Here is a 27,760-nt window from a genome sequence, read left to right as displayed (position 1 = left end):
GTGGACCGATCAGCCTATATGTGGATCGGTCCACAGACCGATCAGTAACCAAACTGACCGATCAGGATATGTCCTGATCGGTCCAGTGGATCAGTCTGTTGACCGATCCATCTATAGGCTGATCGGTCCACAGACTGATCAGAAGCCTCCCAGACCAATCAGGATATGTCTTGATCGGTCTAGCGGATCGGTTGCTCTTTTGGTTTTCGTCTTCGTCACGTGTTTTTCACGAGTCGAGTGTCGTTTTCTGCATGGGATAGAGAGACAGGGAGAATTTCGGGACAGAAGATTTGATCTGTAATTTTCTACACGAGTATCCTCACGTCGCGCTGGCCCAGGTAACAGAGTCTGTCATCCTTTTGGGCCCCATGCCAGTCAGAGAGTGGGTGAATCATTAGTATATGTTCGGGACCGGAAGCAAAGGAGTGAGAGGGCGGAGAAAACGAAGATCCGGGGGAAAAAAGGACAAAAAAAAAAAACGATTTAGAACGAGAATGTCATTTTGCCGCCATAATTTATCGTGATTTTCACTTACCCCGTAGTTTGGCTACTGACAAGATTTTGACAAGCGGATGCATATTATACATATGCACAGTGGTAGTTGAAAAAAAAAAAAAAAAACAATCCGACGAACTCATACGGTTAATTTTTTATGATATGTAAAATTATAGTTATCAAAATTCAAACTTTTTTCCTATAAATTAGGGATGGAGTTAAAGGAGAGGTGATGATGATCGCAGCTTCTCCTTAACTTTTAAGTATAAAAAATATATGAAGTATAGAAATAGAAGGTAAAAAAGAAGTAAATGAAAGGTAACGATATGATCATCTCCCCTCAACATAAATACATACATTTCGTTTCCTTAATATAAAATTCTTGATTCTATCCTTACTTATAATAGTAATTTTAATCCGTACTAATCAACTCAACCGTACTCGGAGACATACAAATATACAAAAGAATCACTCATAATATCGTGATCATCCGAATCCAATTTATAATTTTTAAATTTATCTTATAAAAGAAATCTTGGGTAAAATCCATCCTTTCAAAATTAATCTATAAAAATATTAAATATCTCAATTAAAATAATAATAATAATAATAATAATAATAATCAATTTTCTCATATGTGTAAGGAGATCTCTTAACATGTCAAACATATAAAACATTTCTTAAATGTATATTTTTTTTAATTTCTATACAAATTAAAAGGATATTTCATTAAAAATATTTTTATTTTAATATTATTATGATAGTTAGGAGTATCTATTACAATATATAATATATAATAGCTGTATTATAATTGTTATAATTACTATTGATCCGGTGGTAAAAAATAGGAAGGCCCACTCAAGTAGGGGTCAAAGTTAAGAGGGTCAGCCTTAGGGCCTTGCCGATCGGGAGGCCACCTGGCAGATCGGGGAGGCCACATGGCCGATCGGGCGGGGTAGCTTCCAGATTGGCGCGAAGAGAGCTCGACCATGGGCCGGGCTTCCGACGCTCATGAGTTGCCCGTATGGAGGAGCGGTTGCGCCGAGCGGTTCGCTCGGCTGAGCTGCAGAGCAACTAAGACGTATTCCCTCCCGTGTATGTGACCAAGTGGCTTTCCCGCTCGGTCCGGTATGCTTGCATTCCCGGGCGCCATGGGGTCTAACGGCCATCCCGTTAGGCTTAGTAACAGACAAAAGACTCACAAGAGGACAAAAAGGGCAGCTGGTGATATCAGCCTCGAGGCAGCTACAGCCGACCGACAGCATGGTCGACAGTCAGGCCGTACAGAGAATTGTATGGTGAAAATTTCTACTGTCATGTTAGGGATATGCTCGGACGGTTGAGGTATGGCGCCAGACACGCTTTTCTGACACGTCCGTTTCGAGGTATGCTTTGGGGAATGTGCACGTCTCAAGAAACGTGCACGCCCCCCAGGGATCCTATATAAGGACCCTCAACTTCGACGGAGGTATGAATTCTCATCTACTGTAGCCATAGTCTCATTACTCTGCTTTCTCACTGCCTGACTTGAGCGCCGGAGGGTCGTCGCCGGGAACCCTTTCCCTGCCTGGCTTTGTTGCAGGTTCACCGGAGGTCCACATCATCATGGAGATCATACGGAGGCAGTAGAAAGCGCCACGTCCCCGGCATCCGTCGACTCAGCTCTCGAACAGGATCAAATTGGCACCGTCTGTGGGAACACACCTGAATTAGAGAGGAGAAGATGGAAGGAGCTGGACGACCGCATACCGTGACGCTTTCTCATGAGGAGCTCGACGCTCTTATCGAAGCGAGAGCAACGAAAATAGTGGAGCAGCAGCAGCAAAAAGCATTAGTCGAGCGGATAGCGCAACAGGCAACTTCGGCATCAGGTGGCCGAGCGGCGCAAGAAGATCGACCTGAGCAATACTCCACATGGGCACAGAATAAGGGGCAGACCGGTACCCCGGGAGACGCGCCGCCCGTCCCTATTCCGTTCCATCGGGCATTGTTTTAGACTCCGTCCGAACTGGCCCAAGCCAACCAGGGATCATCCGATGAAGCGCCCGTGTGGGATGCTAGGAAGGGGAAGGCGCCTCGGACTGAGTCATCCCTCGAGCAGATCAATCGTCAGTTCTCCGAGGCGATTCTACAAGACCCACTCCCAAAACATTACACTCCACTAGCGATCGGAGAGTACAACGGTACAACCAAACCAGACGACCACCTCGGTAAGTTCGACAATGCCGCTACTCTCCATCAATACACCGACGGAGTCAAATGCAGGGTCTTCCTCACCACCCAGTCCGGCTCGGCATAACGTTGGTTTCGGAGATTACCGGACGGATCAATTCGGAGCTTCAAGTACTTCCGAGCGGCATTCGTTCACCACTTTGCCAGCAACTGACGTTATCAGAAGACCAGCGTCAGCTTATTTTCAATGAAGCAAGGGCCGAGAGAGAGCCTCTGAACCTACATCCAGCCTTTCAACCAGGCGGCCATAGATATCCCCACGGTTTCGTCCGAGACAATGATGCATGCCTTCACGCAGGGCTTAGTTGACGAGGATTTCTTCCGCTCGCTCATCCGAAAGCCGCCTCGAGACTATGACCATATGCTGAAGAAGGCAAACGAGTATATCAACGTCGAGGAAGCCCAGGCGGCCAGGAGGAAAGAAGCACCATCCGAACCTTCAGTGCAGGCCGAGCGGAGGCCACCACCCAGCTATCAGCCACCGAGGGGGCCCCGCGCGGAGGTAGCGCGCCCTCAACAGGAAACAAGGTCGCACGTCATCCAACATGTGTCAGCCGACCGGCCCAAGCAAAAAGGAAAGGTAGGGACTCCCCATGTTTTGTGCGCTTCACCAGTCAGCCACCCACAACACCCGTGATTGTCGGAGCCTTCCCCCGATCGCTCACCCCGCGCATTGAAGTTATCGCCGTCGATCACCTTCACCTGAGCAGCGACCTCGACACAAGAGTACCGGACGGCGGGTGGCCAGGGAGTCGCCCGAGCGGCATCATCATCACCCGCCAAGGGTCAATCCCCGAGCCTCATAGGAGTGAGCAAGGCCCTCCGTTTGGGAGGAGAAAAATAGAGGCAACGCGGCTCGAGGCGAGATCAACATCATCGCTGGTGGACCAACGGGCGGTGACTCAAATCGGGCCAGAAAAGCACACGCTAGGCAGCTAAGGGTCCATGCAGTCGGCTACAGCCAAGAGCGGGCACAAGGACTCGAGATCAGCTTCGGGCCTAGAGACTTAGAAGGGGTCGAAGTGTCGCACAACGACACCCTCATCATCCAAGCGGTAATAAAAAATTATACTATTCACCGCATATTTATTGACACAGGCAGCTCGGTCAACATTATTTTCAAGAAGGCGTTCGACCAATTGTAAATTGACCGAGCTAAGCTGCTTCCAATGACAACTCCGTTATATGGATTCACCTACAACGAGGTTCTTCCGGTCGGGCAGAGCTGACTAGCTATTTCGTTGGGGGAGGAGTCACGGCGGAGGACACGGACCACTAACTTCTTCGTGGTCGATGCTCCCTCCACCTACAATGTGATATTGGGGCGACCGGCTCTCAATGAATTCCGGGCGGTCGTCTCAACCTTCTGTCAGAAGGTCGAGTCCCCCGTGGAGGACCAGGTGGGAGAAGTTCGCGGAGATCAGATTTTAGCTCGGCGATGCTACGTGGAGATGGTCCGAGCTGAATTCAGGTTCGCTCGGAAAGCACCACGCTTAGAGGTAAATGGCATAACCGAGGAACCTCCGACTTTGTATGAGGAAAAGGAGGAGGTGCGGATCCATCCTGGCCGACCGGAGGCCACCACGTTCATTGCATCCAACCTGGGAGCAGGCCAGAGCAGGCCAGGGGACATTGTACCGTGTCAAGTGCGTCAATGTGTTTGACCAGACATTGACTTGAGTGAAACTCAATTGTGTAACCCGTATCACACAATTGGCTGACACTTAGGAGATTAAAAGTCATCCCCTTGACTAGAAGGACATTTCTGATTTGGAGACATTCGGATATATGAATATCTCCAACTCCTATAACCTTAAGGCTACCATTATTACCAAAAGACACATTACCTCTATTTTTGTTTTGAAGGGTAGTAAAGAGTGACTTGTCCCCGGTCATGTGCTTGGAGCATCCACTATCAACAAACCAAGTTGATAGATGCTCCCCCTCGACAAATGCCTACAAGACACGAAAGATAGATGTTTTAGGTACCCAAATCTTGGGACCTAATGCATCTACAATGTAAGACCTAGGAACCCATGCCTTGGTCACACCCTTCCTAGTCTCATGAACCCTAGAAGCATATGATATATGAAATTGGGTTCTACACACTAGTGAAATGAAACTAGATTCTTTGAGTTGATATCCTAACCCGGCTTTGTTGTAGACCGCCCTTTGGGCATTTAGAATCATGTCTAAGGTCTTAGAGCTAGTTGAGAATTTCTCAAGCATTTTCTTGAGTTTCTCAACTTCACTCTTTAAAGCTTTGTTTTCATCCTCAAGAAGCTCTTGATGTAGGTCATCGACCTCTTCTTCCCTAAGAGCCTTCAATTTTTGTACTTCATTTTTTAGTGATTTAATTTCTATTTTTGATTTCTTGAGCAAAGTAGATAAATGAGTAATAGTTCTATAACACTTTTCTAAATGAGGCGAAGTTACCTCTTCATCATCCGAAGATGATGAAGCCGCGACTGACGTGTCACTTGTGTCACCATCACTTCCGGAATCCGGTTCCTCCCTTGCCATGAGCGCTAGTTGATGTGTGCTCTTCTCCTTCTTTTCTTCCTCCGATGAGCTTGAGGAGGATTCATCCCAAGTAGCTTTGAGAGTTTTCTTCTTCTTGGCCCTTTCTTCCTTCTTCTTGAGTTTTGGACAATCGTTCTGATAGTGTCCTTTCTTGCTACACTCATAACAAGTAACATTAGTTTTATCAATATTTTGATCAGTAGGTTTACCTTTCCCATTGTATCTTCGGCTCCTTCTCATGATCCTCCTTACAAAATTCGCCATCTCGCTTGATGATGATCCTCCTTCATCATCGGACTCGGAGGAGGATGAGGATGTAAGGATCTCCTTCTCCTTCTTCTTTTCTTTCTTTCTTCTTCCATCCTTGCTCTTTTCTCCAGCAACTAAGGCAATACCTTTCTCTTTTTGACCTTGGTTAGCAAGTTCATGAAGTTCCATTTCACAGAAAAATTCATCTAACTTAACAATTGAAAGGTCCTTGGAAACCTTGTAGGCATCTAACATAGATGACCACAAGGCATTCCTTGGAAAGGCTTTGAGTGCATACCTTACGAGATCACGATTCTCTACGCGTTCATCTACGGAATGAAGACCATTGAGGATCTCTTTGAACCTTCCGTGTAGTTCACTTACCGTTTCGTTCTCCTTCATAATGAGGTTTTGTAGTTGGTTTAGGAACAAGTCTCTCTTGGCGATCCGAGAGTCTCGGGTTCCTTCTTGGAGCTCGATGAGCTTGTTCCATAAATCTCTTGCACTCGTAATTGGACCTACCTTGACGAGTTGATCTTTGGCTATCCCACATTGTAGAGTTACCACCGCCTTGGCATCGGTTTGTCCTTTGCGAGTTTGCTCGGCGGACCACCTTGACGACTCTAGTTCCTTACCTTCTTCGTCCTTTGGAGGTGTGAACCCTTCCTTGACCGAGAACCACATGGAGATGTCGGTCTTGAGGTAATACTCCATGCGGCTCTTCCAATATTGGAAGTCCGCTCCGTCGAAGTAGGGTGGACGATTGGTGCTAAAGCCTTCCTTCATAGCCATCTTCTTGCTCTTTAGGGTGTTAGTCCGGATGAAGAGCGCTAAGCTCTGATACCACTTGTTAGGACCTTCGGATGGCTAGAGAGGGGGGGTGTGAATAGCCTCTTCGCAAACTTACACAAATTTTCTTCCAGAACTTTGTTAGCACAGCGGAAATAAGCAAAAACAAACTAATACAAGGAAGAAAACAAAACACCACTAACACAATGATGTACGAGGTTCGGGGATAACTTGCCCCTACTCCTCGGTGTGTCCGTAAGGTGGACGATCCCTTGATCTTTCGGTAGATCAACCCCCGGACAGATTCCGGCTAAGTATTTCTCCTTTTCGGTGGAGAAACCTCTCCACAAAGTCTCAAAAGGATTTAAATGAAGCACAAGACTTACAGAGTTTGGTGGCTACTATGAATGCACAATTAACTTGCAGCCACAATGAAAGCAGAGCTTAAAGAAGCAGATCCTCAGCCAAGAGCTCCACACAACACTCTTGCTTAATCGACGACAGAGAGTTTGCAATCCAAAAACATTACACCAACCTCTCTTCTTCCTCCTTCTTATTTCTCTGCTTTCTTCACTACGTTTTCCTGCATCGAATCACTGCAAGCTGCATAGAATCGCTGCAATCTGTATCGAATCACTGCAATCAACTCAGGCGTCGCCAATCACTCCTCCTCCTCATCTGGTCCTCTGAACTCACACCAATACCATCCATGGTCTTCACTGGTGTCTTCTGAGCTCGAACCAATGCCAAGGAGTCAAGCTGATTGCAGCCAGAGCATACCCAGATCGCCAGTATCCGTTGATGCTTCAAATGCACCATTTGCAGCCAAACTCAGTAGAAAAACCATTTTGTCTTATTCCTTTGATAGACCTTAATTTGAATTCAAGCATCGCCATGATACCTGCAACCTGTAACTCAAAAAACTCACAGAAGATCGTTAGTTCAGAGAAATCAGAAGTTGCAGAAAGACAGCAGAATACAAACGACATCGCTGTGGATCGGTTAGCAGACTGATCCATGGCTCTCTGGACCGATCAGGACACATCCTGATCGGTCTGGGATGGTGCTGATCGGTCTGTGGACCGATCAGGACTCAGGTGGATCGGTCCACAGACCGATCCCCCTCTTTCTTCTCCCGATCTTCTTTGCTTCTGTATGATTACTGATCGGTCACCAGACCGATCAGTTAATTCACAGAAACACACTGTTTGGTTACTGATCGGTCACCAGACCGATCAGTCAACCAGCGTATCACTGGATCGGTCACCAGACCGATCCAGGTTTAGAGCTCCCAGCCCTAAACCATACCTGGTCCTGAGAACGAGCTACCGAGCCCTCTCTGACCTAGTCCGGAGAACGAGCTACCGAACCCTCTCCGACTTCCCATGCCAAGTTTCCATACTTGAACTTTTCCGTGCCAAGTCTCCATACTTGGACTTTTCCCGTGCCAAGCTCCCTGCTTGGACTTTTCCGTGCCAAGTCTCCATACTTGGACTTTTCTCGTGCCAAGTCTCCATACTTGGACTTTTCTCGTGCCAAGCACCCTGCTTGGACTTTTCACCAGATGTCTGATCAACCTTGACCTATCTGGATTTCCCTTGTCTGGCTTCACTCACCAGGACTTTCCAACTGCCTGGCTTCACTCACCAGAACTTTCCCTTGCCTGGCTTCACTCACCAGAACTTTCCAACTGCCTGGCTTCACTCACCAGAACTTTCCCTTGCCTGGCTTCACTCACCAGGACTTTCACCTGGCTTCACTCACCAGGATTTTCCAATTGCCTGGCTTCACTCACCAGGACTTTCCAACTGCCTGGCTTCACTCACCAGGACTTTCCCTTGCCTGGCTTCACTCACCAGGACTTTCACCTGGCTTCACTCACCAGGATTTCCCGAATCAGGTTGACTCACCTCGGGTCAACCAGGTCAACCTTGACCAAAGATTGCACCCACAATCTCCCAAGTTTGTATTCTGTCAAACATCAGAATACAACTTTTCTACTCTCGTCAAACATCAGAATAAGACTTTTCTATTCTCGTCAAACATCAAAATAGAAATTTTCTATTCTCGTTAAACATCAAAATACAACTCGAGTCAGGTCAACTTGAGTCAGGTCAACCAGGTCAACCTTGACCTAAGGTTGCACCAACAGTCGCCTCCTTGGACTAGACTTGAAGGGAAGGCACGTGATCCGGTGGTAAGGATAGGGGGGCTCACTTAGGTAGGAGTCAACGACACGTGGAGGTCAAAGTCAAGAGGGTCAGCCTTAGGGCCTTACCGATCGGCCGGGGTTGCTTCCAGATTGGCGCGAAGAGAGCTCGACCATGGGTCAGGCTTCCGACACTCATGAGTTGCCCGTATGGAGGAGCGGTTCGCTCGGCTGAGCTGCAGAGCAACTAAGACGCATTCCCGTCCGAGTATGTGACCAAGTGGCTTTCCCGCTCGGTCCGGTATGCTTGCATTCCCGGGCGCCATAGGGCCAAACGGCCATCTCGTCAGGCTTAGTAACAGACAAAAGACCCAGAAGAGGACAAAAAGGGCAGCTGGTGATATCATCCTCGAGGCAGTTGCCGCCGACCGACAGCATGGTCGACGGCCAGGCCGTATAGAGAATCGTACGGTGGAAGTTTCTACTGTCATGTCAGGGATATGCTCGGACGATTGCGGTATGGTGTCAGACATGCTTTTCTGACACGTCCGTTTCGAGGTATGATTTAGGGAGCGTGCATGCCTCGAGAAACGTGCGCGCGCCCCCAGGGATCCTATATAAGGACCCTTAACTTCGACGGAGGAATGAATTTTCATCTACTGTAGCCACAGTGTCATTACTCTGCTTCCTCACTGCCTGACTTGAGCGTCGGAGGGTCGTCGCCGGGAACCCTTTCCCGCCCCGACTTTGTTGCAAGTTCACTGAAGGTCCACATCATCACAGAGATCATACGGAGGCAGTAGAAAGCGCCACGTTCCCGGCATCCGTCGAATCAGCTCTCGGACAAGATCAACTATAATATCTTTAAAAAATAAATTATTTTTTAATTAAAAATGATTAAAATATATAATAATACTTTAAATAAAAAATTATTAAGTTGGTCCAAAAAAAATTAAATTTAATAAAAAAATTGAAACTATATTAAAATCATCATAAAATTACTACTACAACAGTTACTAGTCAATCACTATTTAATTGTTGATCATGTCTAAAAGTGGTAAGATGAAAAGTTGGGAATGTGACGACTTCACTGATCAGATATAGACCTTACTCCACTCTACAAAGTAAGTAATGTCAGTACCGAGTCAGGGAAGGGGTCCCCAGCATTGACCTTCGACGTTCAAATCAATCACCGGAATATGGAGAAAAGCAGAGCAACTGTAAAACTATGCGCAAATAGTAGATAACGCGTACCTCCACCGATGATGGATCTCCCTTTATATAGAGCCCTGGTGGATGACGTGCGCTTTCTCGAGGGGCATGCTCTCCAATATGTCTTATGAAAGGACCTGTCAAAAAAGTACATCTAACAACATACCTTAACAGGGCATGCATATCCCTAACGAGACAGGAGAAGCTTCCGTCGTACGATCCGCCTGTCGACTATATCTCGTGTCAGCGTCACTCTCTCCCAAAAGGATTTTGAGAGATACTACAGTGGTCTCGTTGCTTGGCCGAGTGGGGTAGCTGCTTGGTTGGGACTCCGTTTCGTCCATGGCCAGGTCCCGCTGTTTAACAGAGCAGGGTAGTCGCTTGACCGAGATACTCCCGCTCTGTCGACCTCAATTGTTCTTCCGTGCGGTGACTATGTAGTAACATGCACTCCTCTGTTCAGACAAGTTATCCGATCTCTCTTGGCGTCCCACTATTTCGTACTGAGCGTCGGTTGTCTTATGTATCATCCCGAGCTGGACGGGAGGTCTACTCGGACATGTCTCTTACCGGTCGAGTCATGACTACTCGACCGACTATTGTAATTATCTTTCGTTCATCCTTTTGCTATCTGAGCATTGACCACCTTAACTTTGACATCTACCTTGATAGTTGACTTGTACAAGTTAGGCCCCCCTCGCATCAATTGTTATATTAGAATACTAACCATTAATTAGCAGCTATAAAAGTCATTATAGTAGCTAATAAATAGTTGATATTTAATGATGGTAATATAATTGTTACAATTACTAAATTATTATAATGGTTTTAATTTTTTTTAAAGTGATCCTCTTCGAATTTAATCTTTGCCTAAGTATAGGCATCTGTAAAATATAAGGATAGTCCCGGGTGCTATGATACAGTGAAAAATATCGAGTTATTAGATATATGTGATTCGATTCCAACTACGATATATTTATAAATTATTTTTTTAAAATAAGACTCGGTGTTACTGATTGAACATTTTTTATAAAATATAGGGGCTCCATGAAGTTTTATAAACTTTGGGCGGTAAATTGAAAAAATAGCTAAGAGAAAAGTGTTTTTAATGTGCCATGTTGTCTCTCTCGGTGCTCCTCCTCTACGCCAATGAGGAAGAATACAATGCGAGAAATAGATAAGTTTTCAGTGTCATTATTCTCAGAGTCTGACCAACGTCTCTGCCACCTTTTCCCTTTCCTTCATGCTTGGGATCGCAGTTCTTGTCGTTATTTCCATGTGCTTTCCGCAGAATCCCTTGTTTCTAGATGTGAGACTTCATACAGATTGAAGATGTCATTTCTAATTATTGATCCGTCTGGATTTCGAGCCTTCTCAGGGTAAGCCAAAAAGCGACTTTTGTTGATACTGTGGCGGAGAAAGGGTTTTGAGAATGGGGAAAGGAAGTTGCAGTAGTTTCCTATTTTTTTTTCTTCCCCCCATGGTTTAGATAGCGATGTAGGTTTTATGGTTGATTGATTTCTGGCTTGAGGGACTTCATTTGTGCGGATTGAGTCTAGGGATTCTGAATTTCGACCTAGATGAGTTGCTTCCCTTGTCTATGTCATCGCAAGAGTGAGTCAAGCAGTTCCAGGATAGATGACGATGATTCCTCTGGTCGGTCTCTATACTTCTACCTCCACTGATGCTTTGTATTACCTAGAATGAGCTTGATATGGGTTTTTTTGACAACATTTTACTTCTTTTGGCGTTTAGAGATTAGGAATTCAGTTAAGCCACCGATGCGCAGGGAGAAGGGCAACGCTACATGGAGCTTCACTTCCCCGGAGCTCGCCGTCGCCACGCAAAATTTCAATGAAGCTAATTTGCTAGGCGAAGGGGGGGGGGGGGGGGTCGGAAAAGTCTACAAGGGATGAATTCTTTCTAACCAAGCAAATCACATTCTTGTTCCCTTTTTTCCTCTTTCTTTTATGGAATTTGAATTCATTAACGTTGCTTAAAGTAAATCTTTTGGTTGTTCTTGTGGTAAAGTACACTTCTTGTGGACCAACAAGCGGTAGTCATTAAGCAGCTAAACCGAGATGGACTTCAAGGAACCAAGAATTTCTAGTGGAGGTTCTCATGCTGATAGTTTTGCGACATGCCAACCTTGTGAGTTTGATTGGATACTGACCGATGGCAATGAAACGCTCCTGATTTATGAATACATGCCAAAGGCAGTTTGGAGGATCATTTGTTTGGTAAACTCCTCTCTCAGAATGTATGTTAATTGCTATATACCTGATCTTAGGACATAGTGGATCTTATAGCATTCGATGTGTTAGAATAATTATGAGAGAATAATAGCTTTTATCTTAAGACTATAAATTATTCTTTGTGAAATATTTTCTTCCAATAACTTATACACAGTTTACCGACATTTATGGTCTCTGCTTCTCGCTTCCTCATGGTTTGTCTTCCCTGTTCATGACCTGCCCTTTTATATATAGGATCTGATGTTATTATGATATTAACTGAATATTAAACTAATATCAGGATACTCCTACTCCATTAATTAAGAACAGATAACATGTTATTAGTCCACGTGATGATCTCCTCTGCCAATGTCTAAATTCTTAACTCATTGTTTATTATCAAGCACTGATTTATAGTTTTTGCTAGGATCTCAGTCATTAGGGAAAATTAGTTTTACCCTCAACAATCTACCACATTCTTCAAAATGCTCCTATAGTTTTTAAATTGTTATCATTTTACGCCCTTAACTATTAACACTAAAACTTATATGTAACTGAACCTTGAAATGACAAGTTTTAGTACTATAGAATAATCCTACATGTTTTTTTTTTGTCATAATTCCATTGTATAAAGTAAGGGCATTGGGTAACAATTGTAATGTAAATGGATTTTCCCATAACTAATTGCTAGTTTGAAATGTCTTCCTAATTGGCATACGAAGGATACTACTGAATCAACTAATCTAATACTGCAATATAAAAAAGAAGTCGATGTTTCAATTAACAAAAGAGAGTAGGCAAATTGGCATGGTTCATAATATATTTCATGTTGTCTTGTACGGTAATTCAAATATATGATCCACATATATGTCCTTTATGGTAGTTCATTACTTTCGCCTGATGAGTTTGTGACTAATACTTCACCTTTTGTTCATTAGGATTGTGCTTTGCATCAATGTCTTTTGATTTTTTATTTGGAATACCACATCCTAGATCCTCCTGGCAAGTCACCCCTTGACTAGAACACGCGAATAAAGATTGTTCTAGGAGTTGCCGAAGGGTTGACATATTTACATGATGTTGCAAATCCACCCGTCATTTACCGAGACATGAAGGCTACGAATGTGTTATTAGATGATGACTTCAACCCAAAACTTTCTGACTTTGGACTAGCAAAACTCGGACCCGTTGGGGACAATACACATGTTTCCACAAGGGTGATGGGAACATATGGTTATTGTGCTCCTGATTATGCGATGAGTGGTAAATTGACTCTTAAATCTGATGTCTATAGCTTCGGGGTGCTTCTATTGGAGCTGATCACCGGACGACGGATTTATGATTCATCAAAACCTACTTCCGAACAAAAACTATTGACTTGGGTACGGAGTCCTAATCATTGTTATTTTAGTTTGAATCATTTTTCTGTCCCAATGAGTCTGTGTTTCCATTTAAGTGCATTACAATGGAGGATTATGATGAAAAGTTGCTTTGGTATGAAGTTACATTTCTTTGTCCTATTGCTTAGGATTCCATTTCTTGATAGTGCTGTTGGAATTCATTTTCTTATTACTTATTATTCATATAGCCACTCTAGCTAGTTGATATAACTTGCTGATGATAATGAAGATTTGTTGTTTTGAATTCTCTTCCAGTCAAGACCCTTCCTTAGCTAGAGAAGGAAGTTCCACGAGTTGGCCGATCCTTTGCTCCGAGTTGGTTGTCATCGCCTCAATGTATCTTCAAGAGCAGCCTCATGTTCGACCCGTCGTTGCTAATGTGGTTGTTGCTCTCAATCATGTTGCATCTCAGCCATACATCTCCGAGCCCGTCCCCAAGAAGACTAGCTTCCTCCCACCATCATCGCTTTCACTTACGCCACCGAGAGATCACAATGGCAGAAGAGGCTTAGGTTTCGGGCGCATATAGCCCACAACCCCAATGTTGAATGTTCTTACAGAATTTGCAAACAGATCCATACCGACGATACGATCATCATGATCAAGCTCTAGTCTTTGTATTATCTAAGTAGTTAAAGCAACAATTGTGTTGAGTGCATGCTTTCATATTGTTATGCTACAAATGTGTTTTTTTTTAAATTGTTTTTGAAGCAAGACATGCATATCTAAGTTAGCATGAGCCATTGTTGGTAACTTAGACTGTTTATTTTACACAACAAAATTTTCACAAAAATATTTATAAATAAATGATTGCTAGTGTTCAATAAGTATATTGTGTGTTTCCTGGATTGTTTATTTTCCATTTAATTAATTACCTTTAATTTTACAGGAATTCACCAAAGGGCACGTTCATTTGGAAAATTCTCAAATCACATATCATACTTTGAGAATGATCTTAGATGACCTTCCTATTCTATCCTTCCTATCAACATTAGCTTTTCACATATCAATTTCTAATGCATCGGACCTATATTTTTAGAAATCTAATTTGAAAGTAATTTCTGTGCTTTGGATACACGTGACCTTATTATGTCTCTCAGACTCTTCTCTCCGTTGTGTAATATTGAGCTCTGTGTTTATTATATTTCTTATTTTATGTTATTATAAATGCAACATTATCACGAATGAGAACTGAAATAGCATTAGAGAGTATCATTAGATTTGTTGTAGCCTTAAAAATTCACGAGACTTTAAATTAGTCCAATTAAATATGTCTAAGTCGATTAATGAGTTTTAACTGAAAATCAATTTATTTATCTAGACAGGTATGATTGAACACGTTTTAAATCTTGTGAGTTTCTGAGATTGTAATGAGTCAACTGGTGTCCTTCATTACTTATTTCAGCTTCTTGAAGGTGCTACAATGTTATGCCAACTTTCAATTAGAATGTGATCATAGTTTTCTTTAAATCAGGCGGACATTGGATCTGATCTGAATCAAATCAAGCCTGTGATAGTGCTAATTTAGATCTTCTGGCTCTGGTCTAATCTTGATTTACCGGATATCAAGACAACACTCTAGCTAAAAGTTAACATAACATGTAACACCTCCGAGGAGGTTAAAATAAGAAATGAAAAGTATTGTTGGACTCCTTACAACCTCAGAAATTCACAGAACTTAAAATATATCTAATCGGACATGTCTATGTCCATTAATGAGTTTTGATCAAAATTCACTAATTTATCTAGACATGTCCGATTAGACTTATTTTAAGTCTCGTAAATTTTTAAATTGAGACTACAAAGAAGTCCAATAATCTATATCATTACTTATTTTAGGTCTTATTCAGGATGTTGTTGCCGTTATAATAATTAACAAGAAGAGGTAAACTAAACACGTAACTTGATATCACGTAGCGGAGGGAGAGAGGGGTGAGAAATATGATGTGGTCACGTGTATCCAAGTCAATCTGCCCTTTAGTCATTTTAAAAATGAGAGCTGCTTTTCCCACCCCCCCTCTTACACACACCCCCTCCACCTCTTCTCTCTCTCCCTGCCAAAAGATGCATGTAGCATTCTCTTTATTTTTTTTAAAATTTTTTTTATTTCATTTAATTCTCATTTAATTTTAATTTTTTAATTAATTTTATTTAAAAATAACTCTCATACAATTATGTTTTTAATTTTATTTAGTTTTATTTTTTAATTAATTTAATTAATTATTTTTTACCAATACTTTATTTTTCAATTTTATATAAATTGTATTTAGTTTTTTTATTTTTTAATTAATTTAATTTATTATTTTTTTCATAATACTTATATTTTTTCAATTGATTTTTTATAATTTTATTTTTTTATTAAATTTTTTAATCAATTTCTTTATCAATTTTTTATCAATTTTATTTTTTCAATAATTTTTTTACATGTTTATAATCTTTTATTTATTTTTAGTTTATATTTAAAATTTAAAAAAATACTACCAATTAATAATGAATACATTCATAATTTAGGAATAAACATATTTTTTTCAAATGAAGAGTACATGTAATAATACAAAAAAAAAACATAAAAACATATAAAAATAGAAATCTTAAAAATTGATTAAAGAAATAAAACTAAATAAATATTAAAAAATTAAATAAATAATAAATAAAATTAATTAAAAATAAAACTAAATAAAAATTAATTAAAATTTAAAAAAAATATAAGTATTAATGAAAAAATAATAAACAAAATTAATTAAAAAATAAAATTAAATAAATTAAAAATATATATAAGTATTAATGAAAAATAATAAATAAAATTGATTAAAAATTTAAACTAAATAAAAATTTTAAAATATATAAACTAAATAAAAATTTTAAAATATATAAGTATGAATGAAAAAAATTAAAAATAAAATTAATTTTAAAAATAAAACTAAATAAAATTAAACTAAATAAAAATTTAAAAATATATAAGTATGAATAAAAAAATAAAAAAATAAAAAAATTAATTTAAAAAAATTTAAAAATTAAAAATATATAAGTATGAATTAAAAAAATTAAAAATAAAATCAAAAAAAAAAAAAAAAAAAAAAAAGATAGAGGGTAGAATGGTCTTTTGGCAGGGAGAGAAAGAGAGGAGGGGGTGCGCGTGTGAAGGGGAGAAAAGCAATTTGCTTTAAAAATATAGTAATTTAAAATTTTCTTAAATCTAATTCCAATTAATTTAATGATCTCCCCTGAACTCAAGGACTGTATGGTCACGTCAAATCTTACTTAAAGAATGATAATTTTATTATAATAATGTAAGAAATGAATTTTTAATAAGACATATTTTTAGGAAAAAAAAAATCTTTTATCATGTAATTATTCGACCAACCATCGATTATAAATTAATTTCAAAATTTATCTTGCTTAATTAAAATGAAAAACTACAGCTCAAATCGATACTTGGATGATAATTTAGATGTCCTATCATTATACCATAATTGGAGGTGAGGGGACATAATAATTGCTTAATTAAAATGAGAACGCACTATCAGAGGTAGTGCTATCTGCTTCATAAAAAAAAACGAAAATTACAATCACATCAAATCTAACAAATTATTTTCCGAGGGAAAAATGGCGACAAGTCCACATGAATGCATTACTCATGGCCATCTCATGCGATCTTCCTGACTTATTGGAAATTTGGAACCTCTAGATTCGACCCTTTGCTTCCTCCTCGCTTCTATGGCTGATTCTCCTCTCCCTGTTCCACAGAAAGGTTTCCTTAAATGGCAATCAACTGCCCCGTCTAATTGCGCTATAGACCGGACTATCGGTAAATTAATTAGTTGAGTGCTGTGCGAGCATGTTGAAGCGGGAGATGAACACGATCGAGTTTCACCTCCGTGTAGGCGTCGGAGCGGAGCCAGCGGCATATGCATCTCCACCGGTCTGCCCCACGCCACGACGATCTTCCACCACCGACAGGGAGTTCCTATCCCCACTCTATTGTTGTCACCACAGGTTAGTCGTTCGGATGTTACGATTTTCTGCTTTGCTCCAATATATATTCTAAATTAAAAAAAAATCAAAAACGTTTTTGAGTTAAATTTAATGCATTTAAATTGATCAGCAATGCGAGTCATCAAGCAAGCAACAGGGCTTCGGACACGATATCAAATAAGGTATTTTCATTGTCTTCGTTAAAAATAATTAACATTTTAACCCTTATAGTTTGCTGAACCATAATAAAACACCTCTTTTGCTTACATTTCAAAAAAACACTAATAATTGATTTAAAAAAAAAGAACATAATTATCATTTTTTACATTTGAATTGTAATCAGGAGGACCCACAGAGAGACTCCAATAGCACGGGGTGTACACCATCTTGCTACTGTGGGTCCCCTCCGAGTAGAGTGGAGAATCCGTTGATACATGATGCCCAGTTTGTTAAGCAAGGAGAGATGCTCTCGCAGTGGATATTCCCCAACTTATACAATTAATTTTAATGTATTATTTATAAATTTTTATTTTTGTTGTTGTTAATTATTTCTTAATTTTGTATGCTTAATTATGTAGATGGCAGGCCAAATGACTGTATCATTATGTTGTATTTTTTTTAATTTAATTATAATTATTAAATATTTATATATTCCATCGACAATATAAGTGGATTTGGGCCTCCAACTAAGCCCAATAAGCGTATCACGTGACCCGCACGCTCTACACCTAGTGAACTGCGACTGCTGCTTTAAATACACGTTCAGCCTTCACTGCGCCTAACCCTAGAACGCTGCTCCTCGAGGTATAGCCGTCGCGCAGGTTCGTGTCGGGATCTTGGTTTTGATCGTGTTTCTTCTTCCCTGAAGGGGTTTGTTTCGTTGTGATTGCTCAACTCTTCTGTGGTTTTGATGATCGCTTTCAAAGGCGTTACATTCGTTGTGAACATTCTTTGCAATGGATGTGTCAAGGAAAGCGTAAATTAACGTTTTTTTTCATAGCACAAGCAAGATTAACAACACAGCAACTACAAACCATTCTGTAGGAGTTGAGTTCTTGCTGGTGCACATTACCATCTTATTTACAAGTTCTCTCTTTTTTTTAATCCCTCTGGTGACTAATTATTCGAGTATTAGCTTTGTCTGCTCGGTTACTGCTTAGCTTGTTACTGTTCGAGGCGTTTAGTAACCGTTTATGTTCGCATTTTGTTGATTATGTGTTAGGGCTTCAATAGGTGATATGGGACTGGACGTCTGCCCCATTGGTTATTTACGTATACTATGGGATGAACTGGTCCCAAACATTCAAAGATCATCCATTTCACTTTGTTAGCTAATTTATCTTATCCTTTAGCTGATCATTAAAGATGAAACATTTCTTTGAGAGGCTGCTTTTGGTATTGTTACTTCATCGCAATATCTTAAATTATGTGTCTTTTTTCGATGTTTTTCTTGGTATCTTGCTGTTCAATGGCCCTTTGTGCTAGAAGTTCCAAGTCAAGTGCAAGTTCCCTTTTTTTTTGTTTCTTTCTGAAAATGCTATGATCATGAATCGAAGTTCTTATGCTATACTTGACATTTCTAGTTTCAGATCTCTTATCACTGTTTTATGAAACATTTAGCATATCACTGGAATTAGCATATCCATAGTGTATTCATTTATAAATTCAAGGTGGAAAGTTACACAGGTGGCATTTGTACCATTTCTGTTAGTATTCTTCCGAGACTTCTTATTTGGTTTCTATATCTACTTTTTTGAAGTTTTTTTCTTTTTCATACTGAAATCAAATTCTTAGTTGGATGCTTCATATACCATTATGGACAATTACCTAAATGTTTAGATCAAATTTGTGATATTTAAATCACAAAGTCAAACTTATGTGAACATGACTGCTTGTTTTAATAACATTGTGTGCAAGGCATGTTGTGTATCACTAGGGACTGTTCTTCAGCTTCTAGTACTACCATCACACTATTCTGTACATATAGTATTTTTCCTTGAGGATTATGAGGTTAATTAGAAGTGCATTGTGATAAGATATATCTTGGTTTAACAAAGTTCTATTAGCCTATTTTCAGGTTTCAGGTATGCTTTTTGATCACTTTTGTTGTGCAAGGCCAAACTTGCACGTCTCAGGGCAGGCACACTATTACAATCTCAATTAGATTATATCTGATTACTGTCAATTGTCTATAAAACATTGCTGTTGTGTATATTTTGTACATACTCAGTTGTGATGAATAATTGGGTACTATTCCAATAGCATTTGTTGTAATATTCAAGGATTTAAATCCTTTTTTTACGGGTCATGTAAAGTCGATTTTTTTAAGGGGATTGTATTGCAAACTCGGAGCATTCATATGCATGCATAATTAAATTTGAATGATTTAATTTGGTTATTTAAGCTCTATATGGGTCACTTATTTTTCATTCTCTATTGGGTTTATGAATATTATAGGATTTTCATAGCATTTTCAAAGAATCTATATATTGTTCTTTTAAGCCATTCAACTTCGAGTAAAAACTTATAAATTTCTATTTGAATTAATTATAAATGCATAGTAAAATCCGTTAGTCTAACAATCCACACACTGAATGAAATATTGAAAGGAGGCAGCGTGAAAGCTAGTACACAAATCCAATCTCATCATCATACGATCTAATACTACACGTGTTTCATACTGTACATAAATAAAATGTTTGCATTCGAGTGAGATCGAACTAACTGTATACGAAACAGCAATAGGCAATCAGAATGTATATATATATATATATATATATATATATATATATATATATATATACAAACATGTATTCTACTTAACAAATTTAAAGGCATTATTATTTATTTCTTCTGACTGATCATAGGTTGTTCCGATGCACCTGAAAAAGGCGATCTGGTGCTTGTTTTTGTTCCCGTGGTTGAGCTTCTGAAATCTATCAAATCCTCAAACAATCTGTTGGGAAGCACATACGACGCAGAGCTGTTTGCATTAGCAGGTGTTTCCCCTACACCGGCAGCAGCAGTAAAACCATTTGCTCTAGATCCAAACGAGTTGTAGTTCTGCAGAGGCCTAGAAGAATAAGCAGGCAGATTAACAGTCTGAGGCGAGCTAACATTGGCAGCAGTCCATGAAGGGGAATACTGAAGGGGCTTCTGAGGCTGCGTTATGGGTGGAGATAGCACCTGCTGTGCCCAAGGCGCGACGTAGCTGTTGTAGGGTGCATATCCATGATTGGCTACTGGAACATAGGAAGGCTGTGAGTAGTATGAGTAGCTCGGTTCAATTGGAGTTGCAGGTGCTCCATATTGTTGGTTTGAAACTAATGGAGGAGTCGTCGGTGTGCTCGGTGATGAAGAGTAAGTTGACAAAGTGATGCTCAGCAGGTCAATCATGTCTTGCTCTTCCTTTTGGACTTTAACAGGAGGTGGTGGATCAAGTGGGTAGTCAACTGGAACCAATGCATTGCTCATCGTAGAGGATGAAGTGCTTGACTCCGTCACAGTGGTTATATCACTCCGATAGGACGCAAGGGAGTCAGAGCTGTTAACTGATGTATTATTCCCTGAAGTAACTTGCTTAAGCTTCGAGTTCCTGAAGAAGCAAAACACATCTGAGTTTTATGCATAATAACAGAATGATCATTGAAACACAGATCTGAATGAAATTATCTAATCTGGACCTGCGAGCTAATTCATCAAAGTCATCTTCAAATTCATCATCTTCAGCTGGATTACTTTTGAATGGAGGAGGCTCGATAGGCTTTGTAGCGGATGGTTGTGACTTTGATGTTTCAGAAGGCAAAGGAGTTCCAGCAGCTATGGCATCATGTCTTGCAAGCAAACTTTGCAACTCATCATTCAGTTCCAGACTTTCCCCTAATAGCTTTTCATCCCTGCATTTGTAGCATCTTTCATAGTTCAAACTGAACACTCAAAAACTCCTACGCCATTTGCCATCACCAAATTCAATTATCAAATTCATATTGAATATGTACTTAGAGGATACTTGATCGAACATAGAATGTGGCAACAGCTGTTTGTTCCACTTGTTCTTGACTATTATTACAATCATGACGAGATCTACTTACCCGGTAGATCCAATAAAGTTCATAAGCTTTTTTTGGTTAGAGCGACCCTGGTTCACTAGCTCAACGATCAACTCATCTCTCACAGCCTGCTTAAAAATGCATTTTTTAGGCCTTAACTACACGACCATGAAAGAACAGAAAAAGGTCATGTATGAATGAAGAAGATCAGGCGAAAAATCAACACCCACCTCACGGTCATTTGGGTTGACTGCCTGTAACATTTCCCGCAATAGCTCTATCATATCCCTGATGCGACTAAAGTCTGATAGACTACAGAGAGGACACAAAACATGAGAATAAGTATCAGAAGTTGCCTTACTATTATTTATGCCAATCACACACCTTAGATTTCCTGTGTCAGATGCCATTGCTGTGTTGAGGCTTACAGAAGTAGCTATTGGAACTCCAACGCCTGATTGGTGATACGCAGATGTTAATTCTGAACGTGCAACAGGAGGAGTGAATATTGGTGGAGCATTTGCTGATCTTTGTGGAAAAGCTATTCCAGATCTCTGTAACACAGATATCAAACAGCATTTTATTTTTTCACGAACTCCATAAAACATACTCGTGGGAATCAAGAGAGAAATGCTTTCGCATAAAAGACATTACATGTAAGGCAGAGTTTCAGAATTAAGCAGTTGAACAGAATGGAGAGAGGAATGTACAATTACTTGTAAGTCAGGAATCTTGCCAATGTCAGGATACCAATCAAAATAATAATGCATAATAAAAATGATTATTTGGGGTGGGCTGTATGAACCTTATCCTTCATTGAGCTATATCCAAGATACATCACTAGTGATATTAAAATTTACAATTATTTTTTTATTACATTAACATATATCCTCCTCGGTCTCCTTCTACCTCTTACACATCTCAAATGGATTAAATTCTTCAAACTATAGAATTTGCATTTTAACATGTTTATTCAATGCCAATCTATTTTCTCTCTTTTACTTATGCATCGGAGCTACACTTATGGCTCTTAAATATTAATATTTTCATTTTATCCTTTATTTAGTAACTCCACTTATTCATCTCTGCATTCTCACATTGATATTTTATACAAGTAAAATGAGTATGCACCTCAACCAAATTTACAATTTATAAAGTAGCCTTTTTACTAAAAAGCAATTTGGCTGAGCCAATGTTATCATAACTATAAAAGTAAACTAAAAGTGGTAGAAATGAAAATCCTTATCATCTGTGGCATACATGCTCATTTCACAAAATTGCAATTGAGAAAGAGAAAAGTATCAACATGTCAATGTTTGTGTTCAACAAATATGAATCGAGACAATAAAGAACCAAGGAATGAGATCTTAGGAACACAAACATTTTTTTATCAACCTTAGCATTACAAGTAGTGGATGGCTCATACCTTCAATTCAATATACGCCCAATAGTACTGAGGATACTTTCCGCTAGGCCCGCCGAATGCTTCTTGCCAAGAGTCCAGTAGTACTAAAATTTTATCCCGTACTTGCATGTCTGTCTGTGTGGCATTCAAGATAGCAAGTACAATCAAAATGATTTAGCTATGATGTTAATTTAGATAACAAAGGTACATACAAAATGATCCAAATAGATAATTGTCCATGATTTATCCATTTAAAATTACATCAAGTGCTGGTTATTTGAATTTCAAAACGTATTAGTTATGTGTTTCCCTTTTACTACCATAGAGTTATATAAGGATAAAGGTTACATTAAAACATTTAAGAAATTATATCACAACCAACTCAGATGCATACAAAAGTACCCAAAATAAATCATTTTCCACAAACAAAAAAAAATTCAATATTATACCAACCAGGTTGTTAAGAAGATATTACGAACAGATTTCTCATTGCGGAACAATTAAAACTAGAAAAAGACATTTATCCCCCAAATCTTTCAGCTATAGCTTCTAAATTAAGCATAGGAAACCTTCTAGAAGAAGTACAAAAATTTCCAGTACTTGTTTATTTGTCTTGCTATCGTATGATCCAAAAAATTCCTAGAATCTTTGAAAAGTATAGCCATTATGTTTTAAATATGCTATGGATAAGCACGAGATACATAAAAAAAATTATTGAGAAAAGGTTGCCAGTGAATTGGTCTTCAAAATTATCGCAGAACTACAGCAAGTGGATTAATCAATAAAAAAAAATACAAAAACAAAAAAGTGCTCAATCATACATGAGTTGGAGAGAGGTAAACAAAAATCTAAACATTCTTTCTTTTAAAGTTGTTTCAGTAATCAGTTTATTTAGCTAGATCATGCACTTGAACAAATATAAGTACTGAAAATATTATGACCTGAAAGAACCTTCTAGCAATAGCTTGTTCATTTATACTTATGAAACCCCAGGAAAAGGCAAAATCTTCTTAAAGCAAGAGATCTCTCACTAGCCAAATGGTTTCATTTGCTCTAGTAAATATATATCCATTTCTAAATAATAAGATGTACGTTCAGAGTACAAACTTTAAGCAACATGCAATAGACCTCTGATTGGCCACATAACAGTGTTCATATATCAAGATGGAATTAAAGTAAAGAAGACATACTAACCTTTTTCTTAACAATTTTGATCATTTCTTCAAGAATTTTCCGTTCAGCAACTTGAAAATGTACATACTCGCCACAATTTTTTACCATTGTTTCCAACAGCTGCAAGAGTGGAACAAATTGCTAACATTTCAGAACCAAATTTATGATAGATTTCAGCCTTCTACAATGCATTAATTCATATGTCTTTCATTCTAACACTTGTTAGCAAAATGAAAGGCCATGCAACATAGACATGGTTGCTAGATTGAGTTTTTGATCCTAGGATTTCTACCAGCCAAGTTCAATAGAATCACATAGATAAGATAACCAAACTTTAATTATTAGGACAATTCCAATTAAGTTTTGAATTAGTAGATACTGCCAAAGGGAGTGGCAATGTCATACACAAAAAGGAGTAGACTCGTACAATGACAGTGGCAAATAGGGATGCTGCACATTTTCAGCAATCCATGAATAAGACTGATATAGACACATGTATCCATATATATCAAATCAAAAGAAAAAGAATCAGAGTAAATCTTTCTCATCCAGAGAACTTAGCACCTACCGTCAAAGCTAGAAACTGAACCTTTGGATTCTTGTTTTGTAACCGTTTCTTAATTGCTTTAAGCACTTCTTTGGCTTGCCTGATTTAAGAAAAACATGAATTTCAGAAACAACTCAATGATAATGAGAGAATAATATCAGGTAAATGTTGTGGGCCTTTGACTTTATGTATCAGTAGAAGAATGGAGGAAAATTTCAGTAAAATGTTTATGCTTTCAATCCTTTTTCAGTTAGGAGCCTAAATTCAAATTGACAAGTTTTAAAAGGCAAAGTTAAGACAAGCGAGCCAGGAATTATAATCTACCCAGGATAGAAATTGTTTAACGAAAAGCAACAAAAAAGATCCCGGGTATGATAGTGGAATTTGATTTGAAAATTTAGGACTGATGAGATAAATAGTTGTATGTGTGTATATATATATATAATTAAAATGGCGCTGGGTACACTAATACATAGCTCCAACCTTTTATAGCTGATCTGCTTACTTTAGCTTCTGGTATGAATTCAATCACTTTGGCGGGGAAAGACTACATATATCAAACATGACTTTTATCCTTGTCTAATACGGTCAATGGTGAAAGACAGGCATGTGGAGTCTTTATCAGTTGGCTACCTTCTTCAGCCTTGACAAGATCAGATAACTTCACAATTTTGGACTAGATGCGACAATAGTGCAAGACAGAACAATAACTGGAAAAATAGTGAAAGATGGCTTGGTCCTAGACTCCTAATTTCAGAGGGGTAGCATTATCCTAATTAGTTAATCTGGTCATGATACAACGTTCAAGGAATAAAATCATATCTTGGACTTTGTGAACTTCTCATGCAATATTCTAGAACATCGTCTTTAACATATAGCTGCTAGATAAGTGAAAGACTATATAGAAAGTTACTACTCAACATATAGCTGCTCTGAATTAGAATTCCGCTCGGAACTCTTTCCTAAGCCTAGTACAAGTCCGACCAGGAGATTAAATACGTTGTTAACATATAACTAGCGTGTTATCTTTTGGCAGGATCAAACAATAGCTTTTGTACATAACTAGTCGCGTGCTCCTAAAGACACTAGAACGATCAGGTCATCCAAAGAGGTTCCTAACCTTCCTTGTGCCATCAATTCCAGCATAACCAGATTATTCCTAGCTACCATCCAGAAACTCATAAGTATTCTCAGCACGCCAACAATAACACCTTCAAAATTCAAAAATTTCAGCTAAAAATCAAGAGGAAAAGTTCAACGAAAGAAATCGCCAGGCATAAACCTTCTTAAAGCAAAACATCCGAAGAAAACAAACAACAAGAAGAGGGTTTCAGAATCTCAGGATCGTAACCAACTAACTTCCTCCCAAAAAAAGTACGATCGAAAGAGGGATTCCTTGATGCAGTGAAATCAAGTGACGAGTCTCCGTGCTTCGAAAAGCGCTTACCACTGATCGTTGTTGACGGTGTCGCAGATGTCCATATTCATGGTCCAATCAGGGCCGACCAAGAGATGACTGGTAGCCTTCTCGACTCGGACCGCAGGCTTCTCGACCCGGCCGGGCGCCGCCGCCGCCGCTCTCTGCGGCAACGAGGAGGAGGAGAAGGGCATCATCTCGGCTCGCTGTCTCCTCAGAGGATCCCTCAGGAGAGGAGAGAAGATGAGGAGGAGACTAGAAGAAGAATCGGAATGGAGGAAGTTGAGACGAAGCAGAACAGTAAATATTCCACCCGGAAACGATGACCGAAGACTTGGAAGAACCCAGAGTCATATAAATAAATAAATAAATAAACTAATTATTTGTTTACTTGGAGGGCGAGAAAAGGGATGAGTGGAAGGAAAGAACGACAGTATACGCATTGTTTACTTGGACAGAGGGAGTTGCAGAGGGAGGGGTGAGTCAATGGAAGAAGCTATTTAGAGACAATTAGAGACAATCTAAATAATTTAATAATAATTAAAAGAAGCTCATACCAAATTACTAAAAATCTCAATAATTTAAGTAATAATCATTAATTTTCTAAAAAGATAATATTTTGAAGAATAAAGTAAGTTAATTGGATTAGGCTTAATTGCATACTAATTCACAATGTGAATAACTTTATGGTTATTCGTTGACTTCAACTAACCTGACAAAATAAGGTTCATAATTTTTTTCTTCAAAAGTTCCTTATTTGATTGGTTGATCATTGACCTTTCAAGATGCCACGTGTGAGAATAAAACTTTTAAACTTGATAATGCATCCGAATTTTCCTCCTCCTTAAATTAACCTTACTTTTAGTCTACCATCCATATTAATTGATGATAAATTGAATGTTTGACTAATAGCCATCAATGACTTGGCCATGACTCCACTAATTAATTGGTGTTGGATCGAGAGAGTAGTATTACTACAGGGGTGAATAATATCTATGGTCTTTCACTTATTTCATAAAAAAATCCGGAGTAATAAAAGTAGCCGAAAAAAGATAATACCAATATTTTTAGTTTTACTAGCACGTGACGACTCCTATTTCAAGATCTGTATTATTAATGATCATTTTCATTAGAGAATCCATTAGCAATTTGATAAGTACAAGAAAAAGTATAAAAAAATTATTATAATTTTGTTTAAAATAAATTATATCGATAAAAATAAAGTTATGATGTCGAGCACAGTTATCGAAGCAACGTTGCAATGTCGTAGTCGAAAGTTAGAGCAGCACGATGAACGTTTGAGCTTTTGAACTTGATTAAAATTAATGACTAAAAGCTCTATTCGAACCTTCCTTATAAAAGATGATCCAAGCGCCTCTATGCTTTAGAGGCGTCTCAATAGAAGCATTGTCCACGCCCAGACATCTCTATCCCTTTGAGGCACCTCAATGGCTAACATAGCGAGTGCTGAGCACAACTCCTCTTGATCGCTTCTATTCGGTTCTAAGCACCTCAATTTCTTTAAGGCGCCTGGATCTAACGTGCGTCAATCAACCAGAAGCCGCCACCTCACCTTGCTCCGCGTGCCGAGTTGATTGAGCCGCCTGAACACCTTTCAGGCGCCTGTATCGACTTGAGGCATCTAGATCTATTAAAGCGTCTAGATCAACTTTTCCAGACTTTGTTAATTCTGCAATATAGAATTAGCACAAACAAATATATATAAATGAAATAATATAAATTGATAGTCTTGGACTGTCTGATCCTAACTTTTGGATTTCACTGAAATCCTAGGTCAGATCGATGTCTATTATTCCCTCGACAGGGGACACGTCCTTACCTATTTCTCTCATGAGAATTTACCTTGCTAAACATTTGTTTGGACTTTTGCTCAGCCTCTGATCTTAACCT

At 39.1% G+C, this 27,760-nt stretch overlaps 1 protein-coding gene, 1 non-coding gene and 1 pseudogene across 3 annotated transcripts; 2 read left to right on the top strand and 1 right to left on the bottom strand.

Moving 5' to 3' along the window:
• Positions 1 to 10,787: 10,787 nt before the first annotated feature.
• Positions 10,788 to 14,079, top strand: LOC122025330 (annotated as a pseudogene).
• A 4,453-nt stretch (positions 14,080 to 18,532) lies between these two features.
• On the top strand, positions 18,533 to 18,634 carry LOC122025990. Its single transcript, XR_006123977.1, has one exon. It is a non-coding gene; the product is annotated as a small nucleolar RNA snoR99 (small nucleolar RNA).
• Positions 18,635 to 19,883: 1,249 nt separating this feature from the next.
• Positions 19,884 to 26,193, bottom strand: LOC122022682 (TOM1-like protein 6). Of its 2 annotated transcripts, none has more exons than XM_042580738.1 (9): positions 25,880 to 26,193; positions 24,454 to 24,532; positions 23,907 to 24,005; positions 22,734 to 22,847; positions 21,692 to 21,861; positions 21,538 to 21,619; positions 21,350 to 21,435; positions 20,942 to 21,154; positions 19,884 to 20,853 (listed from the first exon to the last, which is right to left on the bottom strand). In XM_042580738.1, the coding sequence occupies exons 1-9, from the start codon at positions 26,044 to 26,046 to the stop codon at positions 20,103 to 20,105; spliced, it is 1,761 nt and encodes a 586-aa protein (XP_042436672.1). In that variant the 5' UTR covers positions 26,047 to 26,193; the 3' UTR covers positions 19,884 to 20,102. The 2 variants fall into 2 exon arrangements, with proteins under 2 accessions (XP_042436672.1, XP_042436673.1); XM_042580739.1 differs by lacking the exon at positions 25,880 to 26,193 and adding an exon at positions 25,553 to 25,617.
• Positions 26,194 to 27,760: the final 1,567 nt, after the last annotated feature.

Source organism: Zingiber officinale, chromosome 9B (genome assembly GCF_018446385.1).
Source record: "Zingiber officinale cultivar Zhangliang chromosome 9B, Zo_v1.1, whole genome shotgun sequence".
Taxonomy (NCBI): domain Eukaryota; kingdom Viridiplantae; phylum Streptophyta; class Magnoliopsida; order Zingiberales; family Zingiberaceae; genus Zingiber; species Zingiber officinale.
Note: the sequence above shows the minus strand (reverse complement) of the source record. Positions and strands in the feature narration are given on the sequence as shown.